Source organism: Lampetra planeri, chromosome 21, assembly GCF_965212315.1.
Source record: "Lampetra planeri chromosome 21, kcLamPlan1.2.h2, whole genome shotgun sequence".
Taxonomy (NCBI): Eukaryota; Metazoa; Chordata; class Hyperoartia; order Petromyzontiformes; family Petromyzontidae; genus Lampetra; species Lampetra planeri.
In genome coordinates, this window is record NC_136127.1 from 6514579 (window position 1) to 6531078 (window position 16500).

The following is a 16500-nucleotide window of genomic DNA, read 5'->3' on the forward strand; positions in this document are numbered from 1 at the left end:
TGCGATGTTTGGGTCTCGAATGAGGTCTTTATTCTGGACATCTGCGTTGGTCCACTCTGTTCGCCAGCGTTCTTCTGATAAGGTGATGAGATGAGTTAATGTGCAAGCGTGAGATTGGTTGTGCTTTCAAAGGACCATAAAATGATGGTGACAAATTAGGAAGCATTCATGCAGCAGGGGATACACCATGACCAATGATATACATTTATAAAATCATCTATTTGAAATCACCATTATATATAATTAGTTACCAAAGATATACATTATTTAGTATTTATTATGCACTACATATACAGGCATGTACACCTTACATACACGACACTAAAGCTAAGTTAGTTAAGTGTGTGAGTTTTTACGCAATTTTCACCGATTAGTCCTTATAAAAAGTACAAATTAGCTGACTGGGGCCAGATGCATCTATTATGCATTCTGGAGTCACCTCAGGCACCTGTGTATTTGTCTTGATTCGGAATATGTATTGCAATTTACAATGCATAGACAAAATAAAGTTGATAAAAAATATTGATTTGTAAATATGAGCAAGAAAATTAATTTAACCCCAGTGGAAGGGTGGACTGAAAATTATATTACAATAATAACATAAGTGGCCTAATAGTTGATCCTGATGTGTAGACCATGCTCTTTAAAGTTGCTGGGTTGTTGCATGATTGTACATTTTCAGTGATTATTTTTTTTCCTGCACTTCTGCCACAATGCTTCCAGGAGGAATCTTATTCTGTTTGAGATGGTGAGGACCAAAGGACATGGGCAGCAGCTCTTCCACCGAGTACGCACGATATGAAGAGCCATGTCGAGCTGTCAAGAAAACCGTCCATTCTGTGCCAAACTGTGCATAATGAAAAATAAGGGTGGAAAATTAATTGAACAAACTAATGTTGAATACCTTTGCAAAGTTCAATATTGAAACACACAAACAAGAGCGATTGTGTTAGATACCCTCCTTATCGTACTGCCATATTTGGAAATACATCTTTTCTATCATTTAGGTATCGCAGTGGCTTAGGGGGCGAATGCCAGCACCACTGAGAGCCTGGGTTTGAATCTGAGTTTTGGAAATCTGTGATTAAACTGGGTTCTAGAGTGCAGTAAGTTCGTGGTCTCGGACCAGTCACAATGAAGGATATTTTCATCACCTAGCCAGTGAACTGGCCAAGCTCTCAAGACGAATGGCTATTCAGACTACACAATCCGTAAAGCTATCACCATAATCGTTGGGAAAGAACCATCTGAGGAGCCAATCAAGACCATAATCTTGCCATACATAGCAGGGGTCACTGGAAAGATTTCCAAAATCATGAGCAAACACAAGATCCAGGTTCGATTTAACACAGTCCATAAAATGCGTGATCTGATCCCATCTTTGAAGGATATGCAATACCCCGGCGTCTACAAACTAAGCTGTGTCTGCGGCAGTAGTTACATTGGGGAAACGAAGCAACATGTCTCGGACCGTGTTCGTGAACATAAGGCAGATCTGAAACACGGTAGGACCAATACCGTAGCCATCCATATATATGGACACAGACACAATTTCAACCGAGAAGATGGGCACAAACTGAGCAATCATTGGAAGGACGTTATCAACCCCATTCCAGTCTATGGGCATTCAACCAGTTTAAGTCATAGCTGGCTTTGATATTCCCTCGGTTGCATGCTTTACGATTTTCATGCTAATCTCATTAACATGCTAATTTTCACCTGGCAGCCCTTTGATTGGTGAAAACCAACCACTGTCGGGTTGGCTCCCACCACTTGCATTAACATTGGCTGCTGACATTTGGGCTACGCCCATTCCAAACCCTGAGAAATAGTTTGCCTTTGGAAGCTAACACCCCTTTTCCTGAAGACGACCATTTGTGCTGCGATCGAAACGTAATTTTTGGTTATTCTTGGTTCTTTCGGTAAAGTCACGTAGAAATGTCGTGAGAATTGTATTTTATGATGTTTAAAATGTTTTTTTTATTATTTCCCTTCTACGTGACTTTACCGAAAGACCCAAAGAATACGATCATGTTTATTTATATATATTCAATCACGACTTTCTAGGGCATATAACAGGTGTGTCCTTAATATGAATAAAGAGGCAATTTTAACTGACTGCAACTATTTCATGGGGGGCTCTTGCCTATGACAACAGACACTCTAAAAATTTGTCTAACAGGTCTGACTCGGCTGATGCGACTCAAAAAATTAAGGTTGGTCTCTAATTTGCTTGCTTAAATAAATGCTGCTACGGGACATTGCTCCAGAATGCCCATAGGCTGGAATGGGAATCTAATGTTAATGAGAATCAAAGTCTTGTTTGACTATGGTAAGTTTGTAATTTCAGAAATAGTTCTGACATATTCCAGGGCCACTATTTATTGGGTGGTGCACTAACTTATGACATAACACTAATAGCAAAATTGGAATAGTTGCACTGCCTTAAAAAGCCTACAAACACTGTAAGCATCTTAGCTGCACTTACAGGTACCAAAGGAAAATATGTTTGACCTGTTAATGCTGTTTCTAATTTAATCACGCGTGCGGGCGAGTGCCAATTACTGTTCGCGTTATTATTGGATAATACCAAGTTGCGTGTTAATGTGTGGCCCGCCAAAGCTATGTCAAGGTTCCCCACCCATTATTTAATCAAATCAGGTTTTGCAGCCATTTGGAATTAAAGTCTGGTCCTTCTTGACCCTCAGTAAGAAAAAGGTTTTCCATCCTTGATATGGAGGATAACACGAGAGGCCTCCAGCCAGCTCCGGGAGAAACGGCAGTAGTTATGAACCCACCTCTCGCATGACCTGCCTGCATGCTCCGCATGGTGAGATGAAGTCATCAGAAACGTCACTGCGGCAAACACATCCAGCACGACACACACAGCACGTCTACGTTTAGCACTCTTTGTTAATCCGCTGCTAGATGACGTCCCCCCCATGTGGTGCGGGTTGTGAGGATTATTTGACCATATTTCACTACGCTGGTCAGTCCGAATGGTTTTACGTTGGCAGCATAGATGCGAGAGCAATAGATTTTTCTCCACTAAACAATACACATTTTATAACCTAAGTTGCATTTGTTTTGCATTATCCATGTTTTATCCAAGCCCCCCACCCCCCATTACCCCACATGATTGAGAGTTGATTGTAATCTGCAGACAACTCTACAATTATCACACAAAATGAGGCTTGTGTGACCGGAGCAGCCCAGGTATTCTTGGAGGCCCGGTGCAGAATTCCACCATCTAGTGTTCAAACCTACATCCCAATTTCTTTAGACAAAAAAACACTTGTTTGATTAAAAAAATGCATTTATTTCAATACACATAAGTTAATTAAAATAATAACATTTGCAACAAACCAGGCCCGTGGTAGGGCCCTCCCTCCCCTGTTTGGCCCTGTGTGTCATACATCACTCTGCTCACCTGGACGCTGCCACGGCTATGGCTTTGAAGCTGTGATGACCCTCGGAGACAGCCTTAAAAATAGCTGTTCGCTCAGCACAAATTCCAAGGTTGTAGCACGCATTCTCCACATTACAGCCTTGGCGTCATGCGACAGTAGAAGATTGTCACGATGCAGGTGTAAGGTATTCGGGTAAAGGGGTCACAGAAATGCATGGAGTGACATAAAAAAACAAGTTAATAAGACGTCAACTCATGTCAACCCGAACTACCAAGTGAATCAACCAGCTCAGTGTCTCAACGGTCGTGACCGGTTTACAATCAGACGATTTTTGCCAGTTCATATCCTGGTTGGGGGTTGACTCAGTTCATCATCCCTCCAAGGTCGGGAATTGAATACCAATTTGTGGGGAAGTCAACAGTGATTGTCCCATGAATCGCCTCGCCCCTGCCATATGAATGTGGAATTTCCACCTCTGGCTCAGGGCTGTAAACAGGATATGATCACCACTTCAATGTACATTTGACCGAGGGAATCACTGATTATGATTGACTGCCAATAATCCAGGGCTGTGAAGTTTTGACAACTCCCATGGCTGAGATTCACCAGTGGACACTACGATGGGCACCAATCAGTAAATCTCACTCATTATTATTTTGTGGAGCCAAAGTGATGCAAGGGGTGTGGTGAAGACCTTTGGACAAGCTTGCATGTAAGTGAGGCCAGTGGCATAGCGTCAATGGCAATGGACTCTGGTGCAAGGGCTATATTGGAGCTCACTATCAAATGGTCCCCTCTCTTTGTAGCCTGGTGCCTGGGAGCCTCGATCGCGGGTCGTAGCTATGGAGTTGCTGGCTGTGCAAATTATCTTCAAACTGGTCAGTTCTGTACATCGCTGTGGTGATCCATGACAATTCCTGTTTACTTTGCGTCCACTTCCCAGCGTCATGTGGCCCTGATAATCATTCGAACACAAACTAAGGATAGTTTCGTGGACAAATTTTTTAAGGGAACAAAAATACATTGGGAAGTCGATCCACAGTTCCTGAACAATAATTGTTTCTTTTAAATTAGGTCACCATTCACCCCCATAGTGTGATACATTTGTTTATGATTTCGGGGTCACATTTCGGTTCAATAAATATTTTTTGTTCTTTTTTTTGACAACTCCTTTGTTTTGTTTATATTTTTCACTCTCATTTGTAGTTTTGTATACTCCGTTATCTGTGACGTAGAAGCATATAATTTCCATGAATAATAATCAATATTCTCACATGGGCAATTCAATGCATGCAACATTAGCGAAATAATAAATCAAATATTAAAATTAAAAATATAAACACGTAGAATCCTTCGTCAGTTCAAAGCTGCATGAGGACCTCCCCACACCATGCACGTTATGGGGGTTATTTGACCATACTTCACCACACTGGTCAGTGCAGTTGGTGAATGCGAGGAGCGTAGATGTGAGAGCATGTAAGTAGTGTACAATTTATTTTGTTGCTCACAACGGAGCAACCACTGCATGCCCATTTACTATAGTATATCATATAAAGTATATACCAGTTTTTAAATAGGAGGCAGGAAATTATAGTCTTGATATTTCGGTTTGAATATTTTAATAAGTGTTGAAAGCACATGAGCGGCATTTGTCTGAACAAGCAAATTCCAGACCGGATTAGACCTCGTGATTGTCTTCAGGAGAGTCAGGTTTCTTAAACAAATGGTGCTAGGTTCCCAATGTTATTGGCAAATGAACTTGCCTAGAAAGCCAATAGGCTAATGGAGAAAACATTTTTTTATTTATACGTGGAGACACAAAACGGAGTTCTGATTACTCAAGCTTTTATCAATAATGCTCCACAGAAAAGAATAAAAATGAGTTTGTGTACAGTGTTTACATAATTATTGCACACAATCAGTCTCAGCTGCAGCTGTTACCAGTGTAGATGGTTCCATCGGTGGTGAGCAGAGCTGCGCCTACTGGGAATTTGCTGTAAGGGCTGTACGATTTCTTGAGCATATCACGGCTGAGTTGTATGAGCTCCAACACCCACTTATTTCCTTCTGAATCTGATCAAAACACATTTACACCGCAGGGTTAAGGATCATGGAAACATGAAACTATAATTGCTTAAACACTGCCTCCAGATGCACGATTTACACAAGATAAGAAGTTGTACTTTTCAACTGTAGACGCATGCCCTTTTTTACTTTTCACAATATCAATCGGTTTAACTTAATAATTTTGACCAAACTGTATTTTTTGTAAGATAAATTATACGTTACATTTAATTAATTTGCAAGAACTACACAATATTTTTCGCACCTCCGATTAGTACGCTTGGCTATGTACGGCACAAAAGAAGTTCACGCCTTTTGGTGTCCTCTGGTCTAACACCGTTTTGAGACGAGGCTCAAAAGAAAGCTTTCTCTGGTGTGGACAAATCAGTTTAAAAGACAATGCATATATTTGTTTGCATTCTGACCACAAGTATTGTGGTTAATGCAGACATGATTCATTGTGCAAGGTTTCAGTTTGGTGTTTTAACATCTTAACACCTGTTTTATTGCCAGAAAAAAGGGGAAACCTATTCTCGAATTTCTTACTCATTTAGCCATTGTGTAATGCCTCTTACGAAACAATTACAAAACTAGGCATTGTTTAATGTGGTCATCAGTGTTGCCAACTCGGTGATTTTGTCACTAGATGTCACAACTTTTTGAGTTTCCCGAACCACAACATGTTATCAAAGTGACCTGCGACAACTATGTAGACTTTCTGGGAAGAAGACCGTCAGCAGATGTGGGTGGATTTCCACGTAAGGGATCCTATATCAGTTTTTGGAAAATTGTCATGACATTTTTTGACCTCAGGTCTCTCTTTTGACAGAGTGATATATTTGTTTTGGTTCGTTTGACTTTTTTTCCACTTTAAAGAGTTGGCAACACTTGCAGTCATCACATGCAGGCTAACTTACAGGCTGCAACTTCAATGTAGTTAAAACTTCCTCCTCAAGATTAAAAACATAACTCAGGTACGTTCACAGCAATTTGTCCATCCACCACTGGATGAGTGCATCTCCCCCCCCCACCCGACCGTGCATGTTGTGGGGTAATTTGTCGATACTGAACTAATGGCAAGTGTGGGTTGGTGAAGGTAGGGAGCATAGACGTGGGAGCATTCATGTACAGTACAACTCACCCGTAGTTGAGTGGAGTTACAAGACTGAATCAAGTTACAACATTTTGTTGAGGTGGCGTCTTATCAGTCTGAAATTGCTTTAGCCAGAGCCACAAGCTCACACTGCTAACTGGTGAACCACGCAACAGATGGAGTGTTGCAAGAGACTGGTGCGACTTAAATTACAAACACATCATTGACAACACATGGCAGTTGCTTACATTGATTTCATATACAAATGTAGTCACTGGTTTGTATTGTTCGTTTATCAGTCCGCTTGTCCTGGTGAGGGTTCGCAGCGGCAGCATGTTGAGTAGTGGTGGTCCAGACCTCCCTGTCCCTGGCGACAGACTCTAGCTCTTCCTGGAGAATTCCCAGGTGTTCCCAGGTCAGCTGAGCAACCGCCAGAGTGTCCTGGGTCGGCCCCAGGATCTTCGCCCAGTGGGACGTGCCCGGTAGAATTCCAGTCTATCGGGAGGCATCCTTACCACGTGGCCGAACCACCTCAACTGGCTCCTCTCGATCGGAAGGAGCAGCGGCTCGACTCTTGAGGCTCCTCACTCGATCACGGAGAGTGAGCCCGGCGGTGTTTAAACCAGAACAGCGTGTGTTACGCAGCCCTTTCGAAGGATGCATAACGCATTGTGTTTAAATCAGATTTGTGGGGTTTGCGACTCCCCTTTAAGTTGTCCGCATAACACATGATTAAGCCATCTTCTTGGTTCTTCCGGTAAAGTCACGTAGAAGGGAAATAATAAAATAATAAAAATAAAACAATAAAATAATTCTCACGACGTTTCGGCCACAACGCAAGCAGCCGTCCTCAGGTGAAGACCAGGTCTGTCGGGGAGACAGCGTCAGACGCTTCCGAAAGAACCAAGAAGATGAATCCCTGCAGTCACGAAAGCTTTAAATCGAAATGATTAAACCAGACTGGTGGCATGAATTGTGTATGGGCTTCTGTCTGTGGGTCTGTTGTAAATCTCTTTATGTGTTTATGGATCTGAAAGCTTTTACAGACTTACTGTGGGTGCATTTTTTTCACTGCCACTTAACTTAAGGTAAAATCCGGACTTGAACCTGGTCGTTGAAAATACTTGACAGGATGTTTGACAGATTCCACTAGGTTGAGATTTTTTTTTAAAGTAAAATAGTCCCATTCTCAGAGGCGAATGAGATATTTTTCTACCTACGTGACTTTACTGAAAGAACCAAAAAGTAGGGAATAAGATGTTTAATATATAGCAATTACACCAAATTTTTGACTTAAAACTTTCGTGACTGCAGGAATTAATATTCTTTGGTTATTTCGGTGAAGTCACGTAGATATAATAAAGTGAATAAAAATAAAAATTAGAAAAAAATAAGAATAAAAAATAACAAAAAAACATTAATGTCGACTGTTCTTTCTAGATTTGAAGTTTTCGTGACTGCAAGGATCCATACTCTTTGGTTCTTTCGGTAAAGTCACGTAGGTGAAAAAAAAATCACGACGTTTCGGTTGCAACACAAGCAATCATCATCAGGTGTGACAACCACAGCAAGAAAATGTTTATTTTTAATTTTTTCACCTACGTGACTTTACCGAAAGAACCAAAGAGTATGTAGACTGTTGCCTGGTTCTTAACCTGAGTGAGTGTACTGGCAGTCTATAATGTAGACTCTAACCTGGTTATTAAGCTGAGTGAGTGTACTGGCAGTCTAAAATGTAGACTGTAGCCTGGTTCTTAACCTGAGTGAGTGTACTTGCAGTCTATAATGTAGACTGTAGTAATGGTTATTAAGCTGAGTGAGTGTACTGACAGTCTGTAGTGTAGACTGTAGCCTGGTTATTAAGCTGGGTGAGTGTGCTGGCAGTCTATAATGTAGCCTGTAGCCTGGTTCTTAACCTGAGTGAGTGTACTGGCAGTCTATCGTATAGACTAGTAATGGTTCTTAACCTGAGTGAGTGTACTTGCAGTCTATAATGTAGACTTATTATTGGTGCTTTCAGTAATAAAACAAATAATAAAATTTTTTTTAAAAATAACAAAAACCACGACGTTTCGATCATAACACATCTACACCTCTATATAAGGAACGAAATAGTAAGATTTCTCCACAAATCTAGCTGTCGCCTGAAGCTAGTTGTAATTACTGGTGAAACGTTGTACTCAGTTTGTAAATGTTGTGGCTTGGCTCTCCAACACACCGGTTAGTGCTGTACTCGTGACGAATTGGCCACGTTCTGTTTACGTGACAACCCTTACTAGTTGGCTGTGTCGGGTGGTGGCGGGTTTTAACGACACATTTATATATTTACGCGATCTAACCCAAAAAAACTTTATTATGGATACATTGAGCTCTATGGTGTAGCGTTTTGATGAAGGAACTATTCTGGGATGGATGGTGGTGGGAATCAGGTTTTAGGTAGGCGTCAATATGGGTTACTTTCCTGTAGACAGAATGGCTCATTGAGCCATCTGGTCTCTTTGATTACGACATCCAAGAAAGGTAGCATGCCATCCTTTTCAACCTCCATACACCCAGCCATCAAATTCACCATGGAGGTAGAAGAGAATGGGCATGTTACCTTTCTTGGATGTCCTACACTCACCATACTTAATAACCAGGCTGCAGTCTACATTATAGACTGCCAGTACACTCACTCCGATTAAGAACCAGTCTACATCAATGTTTTTTTTTATTCATTTATATTCACTTTATTTTTATTCTTATTTTTCTATCTACGTGACTTTACCGAAAGAACCAAAGAATAGAAATTATACCTTCGTGAATTTAGAAACACATTTCATCCCAGTGCACCATGCCGTTACGCGAGTAATCGAAAAGGGGATGGCATGTTTAAGAGTACGTGCGCATTTCAGGCACAGCCCAACACGCATTTCTATTTGACTCGCGAGGCAACTCGTGGCCAAAAGTTTTCGTGATTTGGGGTGGTCACGTTACAGATCTTCAGCGCGTCTGCTACTATTTGCAGTTCAAGCCCGGCAGCGCGGCCTCCCTGGTTAATACGGAGCGTGTATTGCTCAACAAACGTGATCCGTCTGCTTGACAGTGGACGTTATTCGAAGTTGTAAGCCCGTGTATGGCCGAGTCACGCTCCAAATTTGCCAAAATTGAAATTGTACTCGCAAACATAGGAAGTTTTTGACTTCTATATTCGGGGGGGGGGGGGGGGGGGGGCAGATTAACATTGCCTCCAACCGCGATGCAACGGCAGACTCTACTCGTCTGTTAAAAATAACCTTGCGCAATAAGAATGGTGCGATTTGGTAGAATTAACTCGAATTGAAAGCACACCAATTTTCAACGAAAGAGGTTCTCAACAGTATCCTCATACCTGCCAACCCCTCATCAATGCCCCTACCTTATTTACAGATCAATTCAGGACCTTATTGGTCACCCAGTGCCCTTATAAATCTCAACGTTCATCCTGCAAAGTCCCGTCGCAAGGGAGAAACACAAACAAATAGACAATCACCACTGCTACACTCACCACTCATACACTCACCACTACACTCACCACTACTACACTCACCACGAGTACACTCACTACTACATACCTGTCAACCCCTCATCAGTGCCCTACCTTATTACAGACCAATTCAGGACCTTATTGGTCACCCCGTACCCGAATAAATCTCAACGTTCATCCCACAAAGTCCCATCACAAGGGAGAAACACAAAGCAATATACCCAAAACAATGTTTTAGCCCATATTGAAAAGGCTGCACGCCATGTGGACCTGCAAACTCTATTTCCCTGTACAAGAATACGGGTAAACCGTACGGATTGACAGGTATGGGTTGACAGGTATGCATCCTGGACCTTACAAAGTCCACCAAACTTGACTCAATATGCGTTACAAAGTAAACGTGCAATATAGGGTATAACCAGGTACACAAAGTACACTGCAAACAGTAGATTCTGATCATGTCAACTTACAGTCCTTTGTCAATCCACTGCTGGATAACGGCTTCCACTCCCGTTTCGTTCACGGGGGTTGTTTGACCATACTTCACCACGCTGGTCAATGCGGGTTGGTGACCGGAGGGTTACGGGAGAGGCAGGACCGGTTCCGATATTACTTAGCGCCGATGTGAGCCGGTGGCCAGTAAATGGACTCAAGTTTCTGAGTATATCGTGTTCTGACTACTGCACTACCCCTCCACCGTGCAATGCACACATCATATTGATGAGGCTAATAATTTGTTCACATTCAATACCCCCCCATACAACGGGCATTCACATCGTATCAACACCACGTCAATAAATGTTGTGTATACAGCATAGAAACACGAAGGCAGAGTTACACATTGTTTCCGTGAAAAATAATATGCAGCATTACACACACACTCTCTCTCTCTCTCTATGAACAATACTGTGTTTCAACACGCAAAAACATGTTGGTCAAAATCCACACACGACAATCCAATGTCAGGTACAAACTTGCATCTGCCGTCGGCCGGCAAACTCAATTTATTGGCTCACTTCAAACATGCACCGCATGTTACGTTCGCAACTTATCAACCTCAATGCGATGTGAAAACACACAGCACAACAACACACACACACGACAGTCCACAGAATGCGATGTATCTATGCGAGTATAAAAAAACTATTCAACAATGGTAACACTCACGTTCCATCGAGATGGCAGCAACACTTGTCCGACCGATTAAGTCAGGCGGACCTGCTGTCACGCGATTTATATACCCAGGAACGAGTTTGCCCAGGAAGGGGGCTTTGCTGACTTTGCTCACTCATTTACGACCACAGAAAGGAATATAATTAAATAAGCGTGAGCCCGTGCGTGCAGACAGAGAGGTCAGAGCTGATGACCGTCGTTTTTTGGCTGGTGGTGGGTTTGACACGAGAGCCACTTGGGCATTGCCAACACTTCTGGATGGACCGGGAATCTGGCGCAAAAATTGGCGTTGATCTCTCCCGGTGGCTTTCGAAAGCAATGCCCGGGGGTGTGGGGATGGGAGGGGATTTTAATTGGACACGTTTCGTAAATGGACCCGTGATGTAGCTAGCTGGTCACCCCGAGATTAAACTGCTCTTGATACGTGCGTTGTCTTTGTGCTGTTCGCCTTTTGGCGTTCTCTGGTCTGACACTGTTTGAGACGAGGCTCAAAAGAAAGCTGTCTCTGGTGTGAACCAATCAGTTTCAAAGACAATGTCATATATTACACCATGAAACAATTTTTTTTGTTCCTGGGTAGTAAGTGTTATTTTCAAATTGCTTATGCCTCAAAAGTACAGAAAGTGGCTATTGTTCCCCACAAACTTTGCTTTTGTGACCAGGACACAAACGCAAAAGTAAATAATCCACTCCATTAATAACAGTGTGTAACACATTTATTTATTGTTCCTGGATAGGAAGTGTTATTTCCGAATTGCTTATACCTCAAAAGTGCGGAAAGTGGCTATTATTCCCCACAAACTTTGTTTTTGTGACCAGGACAGTGATATTTTGAAATGTACCTATTTTCAATGAGAAAACGAGAGCATGAGAGCGTTCTCTTTGGTTCTTTCGGTAAAGTCACGTAGGTATGACTTGCATCCCACTGGGATTTTTGCACACAATGTTGGTGTACGGTGCTTTTTCTGCAATATTTTGCTGTCTTTTCTTGGATTTTCTGTTTGCACTCAGTCACCTATTCACTATAAGATGTTTTCTTGTTCATGTTTTTGTTTTTTGTTTGTTGCGGTTGCACCCGATTCAAGAGCCGAATGGCTCACAGGGCTATACCTAATAAATAAACTTGAACTTGTACAAAATAAAATAAACCACGACGTTTCGGGCGCAACACAAGCGCCCGTCATCAGGTGGGAAAAGCTTGGAACCCATAACTCGGCCTCCCACCCCATTTGGCATTACGTCACAATTAAATGACGTCATTTAAAGCTTTTATCACCTGATGACGTCATTTAAAGCTTTTCCCACCTGATGACGTCATTTAACCAACGGTCATTTCATTGTGACGTAATGCGAAATGGGATAGGAGGCCGGGTTACGGGTTCCACGCTTTTCCCACCTGATGATGGACGCTTGTGTTGCGCCCGAAACGTCGTGATTTATTTTATTTTATACCTAACGTCACCTTACCGAAAGAACCAAAGAGTATGGATTCTCCTGCAGTCACGAAAGCTTCAAATCAAGCATGAGAGCATTTTTTTTTGCATGTTCACCACAAGTACTGTGTGGTTAATGCAAACAGAGTTCATTGAATAAGGATTCTGTTTGGTGTTTTAACATCTTGGACACGTGATTTATTGCCAGAAAGGGGTAAAACCCTATTGTTATACTTAAGTCAAGAGTTGGCAACCGTAGTGGCAACACCCATTGCATAATGCTCGCAATGTCACCATTGGAATTCGCGGGGATTATTCATTCACTGCGGTACAGTGCGAGCAAGCTCAAGCCTCGGGTGAACTTCACGCACTCATCATTACAGCACTCACGGGTTATAACACGCCTCGCAAATTCACCGCGCGACGTGAAGTTCCCCACCGTAATGGACACTCTTTGTGAATAAGTAATATTTTTAAAAACTTTTTTTTAAACACGCTTTTATGAAATGTACCCGACTAGTTATGGCACAACTCCACGACTCCAGGTAGTAGCCCCGAAGCTTGCCATAACGTAAGGGGGACGTGGTGATTTACAGCCAACGTCAGCTGACCGTGGACAATTAGACCCAAGCCGAAACAAAACATCTAAAAATTAATGTTTAAAAATATATTACATTTTTTATGATAGAATATAGTATTGTCATCAGTAAGACATGAGTATACCAAGTTTGCAGTCGATACCACATTGGGAAGTGGGTTAAACAAGATTTGAGGATACAACAACAGCAGACAGAGTGAGTTAATAGAAAGCGTGTAATAAAAAATAATATATCACTCGATCAGTCTTGTGTAAACAAAACAAAATTGTGGATGCCCTGGGCTTAAATGGCAATACCTGTCAACCCCCTTATCAGTGCCTACTTTTTAACAGACCAATTCAGACCTTATTGGTCACCCCGTGCCCTTTTAAATCGGTGACTTGCATCGCGATGCGCTTTCAGATGCGCTTCTTCGGCCGTCTGGAACGCTCTCTTGCCATCAAATGTATAGGAAGCCACTGGAGGCTACGCACGTTGAAATCACCGAGATTGACAAACTCACTTCTGTAGAACTGCTTTTACTGGTAGGAACCACCTGGTTCCACCAGCCCACAGGGGATTATTGTGTCCGTCCGTCGTGCATCCAAAAATGGGAGGGGTGGGGCTGGGTGGAGAGGGGAGGGTGGGGAGGGGCTGGGTGGGGAGAGTGGGGAGGGGCTGGGTGGGGAGGGTGGGGAGGGGCTGGGTGGGGAGGGGCTGGGTGGGGAGGGGCTGCTCACTCCGTGGTGCCCTTATAAAACTCAACGTTTAACCTACTCACGCCGGCTTGTGCCCGCCCTCACAGTCGGCCATATTTGCGGAATACACCACGCCACCGTTGACCCTTGCCATTGACCGAGCAAGCCAACGTTCCTACCAGCTCCCTCCGCAGGAATGAGTTTGTGTACTTAGATTGTTGTCCCCCCCCGCCGACACATCTCCGATGAACACGGTTGGCTACGTGCGGTGCGAAAGAAGTTCAACTTACACGCAGCAGTAGTCCAGATTGACTTGGTCAATATTATTTACTAGCAGGAACCCGTGGTACTTCTGCGGTTAAAGGAGGGCGAATATGTACATTTTACTGGTAGGAACGAAGTGGACCAGACACCAATAGATTATATCGTCCGTCCGTCCGTGTAGCAACATCGCCCCCTACTGCAAACACTTGGCATGACCCTACAAAAACCGAGACCTAGGCCTGAAACTCTCCCTTCGTATCGTACCCCCGCGTGTGTGAAAGGGAGTTATGTTTAACAATGTTACATTCCCTGATGTTTTTAAATAGAAACATTTACATTTAAAGCTTTTTACATAAATAATTAAAACATTTATATTAACAATTAACTTACGGCAGACTAAGGCCTACAGCTAGGCCTAAAGCCTAGACCTAGGCCTCAAGCTCTCCCTTCGTATAGTTCCCCCGTGTGTGAAAGGGAGTTAATGTTTTACAATGTTACATTCCCTGATGTTTTTTAATAGCAACATTTACATTTAAAGCTTTTACATAAATAATTAAAACATTTATATTAAAATTAACTCACGGCGGCCTAAGGCCTACAGCTAGGCCTAAAGCCTAGACCTAGGCCTCAAGCTCTCCCTTCGTATAGTTCCCCCGTGTGTGTGAAAGGGAGTTAATGTTTAACAATGTTACATTCCCTGATGTTTTTTAATAGAAACATTTACATTTAAAGCTTTTACATTAAAAACAACTCCCTACCCCCCCCTCGTCGGCGGCTCTCCTGCCGAGCCAGGCCTGGGAATCTCTCCCCCGCTCGGGATGTATTGGGCGGGGCTACAACGGCAGGGGGCGGGGCTACGCGGGGCTGGGCGGGGCAACGGCGGCAGGGGGCGTGGGCAGGAGATGGAGGGCGGGGCTACGCGGGGTTGGGGCGGGGTTACGGCAGTAAGGGGCGGGGCAACGAGCTGGGGGCAGGGACACCGAGATGGGGCGGGGCCACGGGTGGCCGGGGCGGGGTTACGCGGGTGGAGGGCGGGGCCACGGGACATCCACATATTGGCGGCCATTTTTTGCCATTTCATTTTATTATAGCCATTCAATTGTTCGGTCCTACCAGCCCACCCCACAGGGTCCTGTTATCGTTTGGTAGTTATGTTTTAGACATTTAATATTTTATTATCTTAATTTAGTTCACCGTCGTGACATCATAACCCCCCCTCTCACCGCCTCACCCCCAATCTCGCGTGACGTCATAAACCCCTTGTCCTCACCACTTACCGCGTCAATGACGTCACCCCCTCAACTCACCAAACTCGCGCGTGACGTCATAAACCCCTTGTCCTCACCACGACCGCGTCAATGATGTCCCCCCTCTACTCACCCCAATCTCGCGTGACGTCATCACACCTATCCCTCACCTAGTGTCGGTGACGTCATTTAACCAACTGTCATTTACTTTGTGACGTAATGCGAATGCCAAGTGGAGTGGGAGGCCGAGTTACGGGTTCCAGGTTTGGGATCAGTAACTTGGAATTTACAAGGTTTTGAGCCTGCCTGTCAGACCCATATAACATGGTCTTAACAACGTTTGTTTGTAAATACTATATTGTTTTGCTATTTATCTTGAGTCCAACTTTCAAGCCATGCTTATGAAACAATTAGTGGACCCATTTATAACACATTTAGACAATGCAATACAGTATCGATTGGAATGACGCCTCATTCTTTTTAACATGAAGATAAATACTGATTTGAAGAATCAATTAGTGTACAAATATTTAAAAAAAATCTCATTAAAATAGAACCTATTAATTGATCATTTAGAGGCCAACGTGAAAAAATCTGCATATAGCAAAATGCTTTTCATTTATCACAACACTATCAGTCCGTTCTGAAAGAAGGCATGGATTTTATATACCATACCGCCCGTGGCTTTCATGGAATATGAAAGACCTTTTGATTCAATATAAACGGATTCAGTTATCCAAGCTCTCAACACAAATGCCTTAACATAAATGGTCAAAACAAATTGTAAAAAAAAAGATCTGCCCTGCATAAGTTAATAAAATAAAATCAAAACAGTATTCAGACAAGGATGTTTACAAATACTTTAGAATATATTTTCAAAATATTGGATTTGGGGGAAAAGGGCAACCATATAAATAAATAGATATATAAATAGATGTTCCCACAGCAAAACAATTGGCTTCTTGGTTGGTCCTGTGAAAAGGATTGTGTGGGGGTAAGGTACATCAAACAGACATGCAATAATGTTCAGAATTC

General features: G+C 42.8%; 1 protein-coding gene across 1 annotated transcript; it reads right to left on the reverse strand.

Moving 5' to 3' along the window:
• Positions 1-536: 536 nt before the first annotated feature.
• Positions 537-11357, reverse strand: CDA (cytidine deaminase). The gene is made up of 5 exons (XM_078603848.1): positions 11240-11357; positions 5352-5483; positions 3431-3548; positions 2799-2856; positions 537-847 (listed from the first exon to the last, which is right to left on the reverse strand). Exons 1-5 carry the CDS (start codon positions 11244-11246, stop codon positions 686-688), a joined length of 477 nt encoding a protein of 158 aa, XP_078459974.1. The 5' UTR covers positions 11247-11357; the 3' UTR covers positions 537-685.
• Positions 11358-16500: the final 5143 nt, after the last annotated feature.

What these genes read in the sequence shown, in the direction of transcription:
- CDA (XM_078603848.1), bottom strand. An exon ending in CGATGGAACCATCTACACTG is followed by an intron (nt 3,549 to 5,351) that starts GTAACAGCTGCA and finishes CATGACGCCAAG; the next exon opens with GCTGTAATGTGGAGAATGCG. An exon ending in ATAGCCGTGGCAGCGTCCAG is followed by an intron (nt 2,857 to 3,430) that starts GTGAGCAGAGTG and finishes TGTTTGCCGCAG; the next exon opens with TGACGTTTCTGATGACTTCA.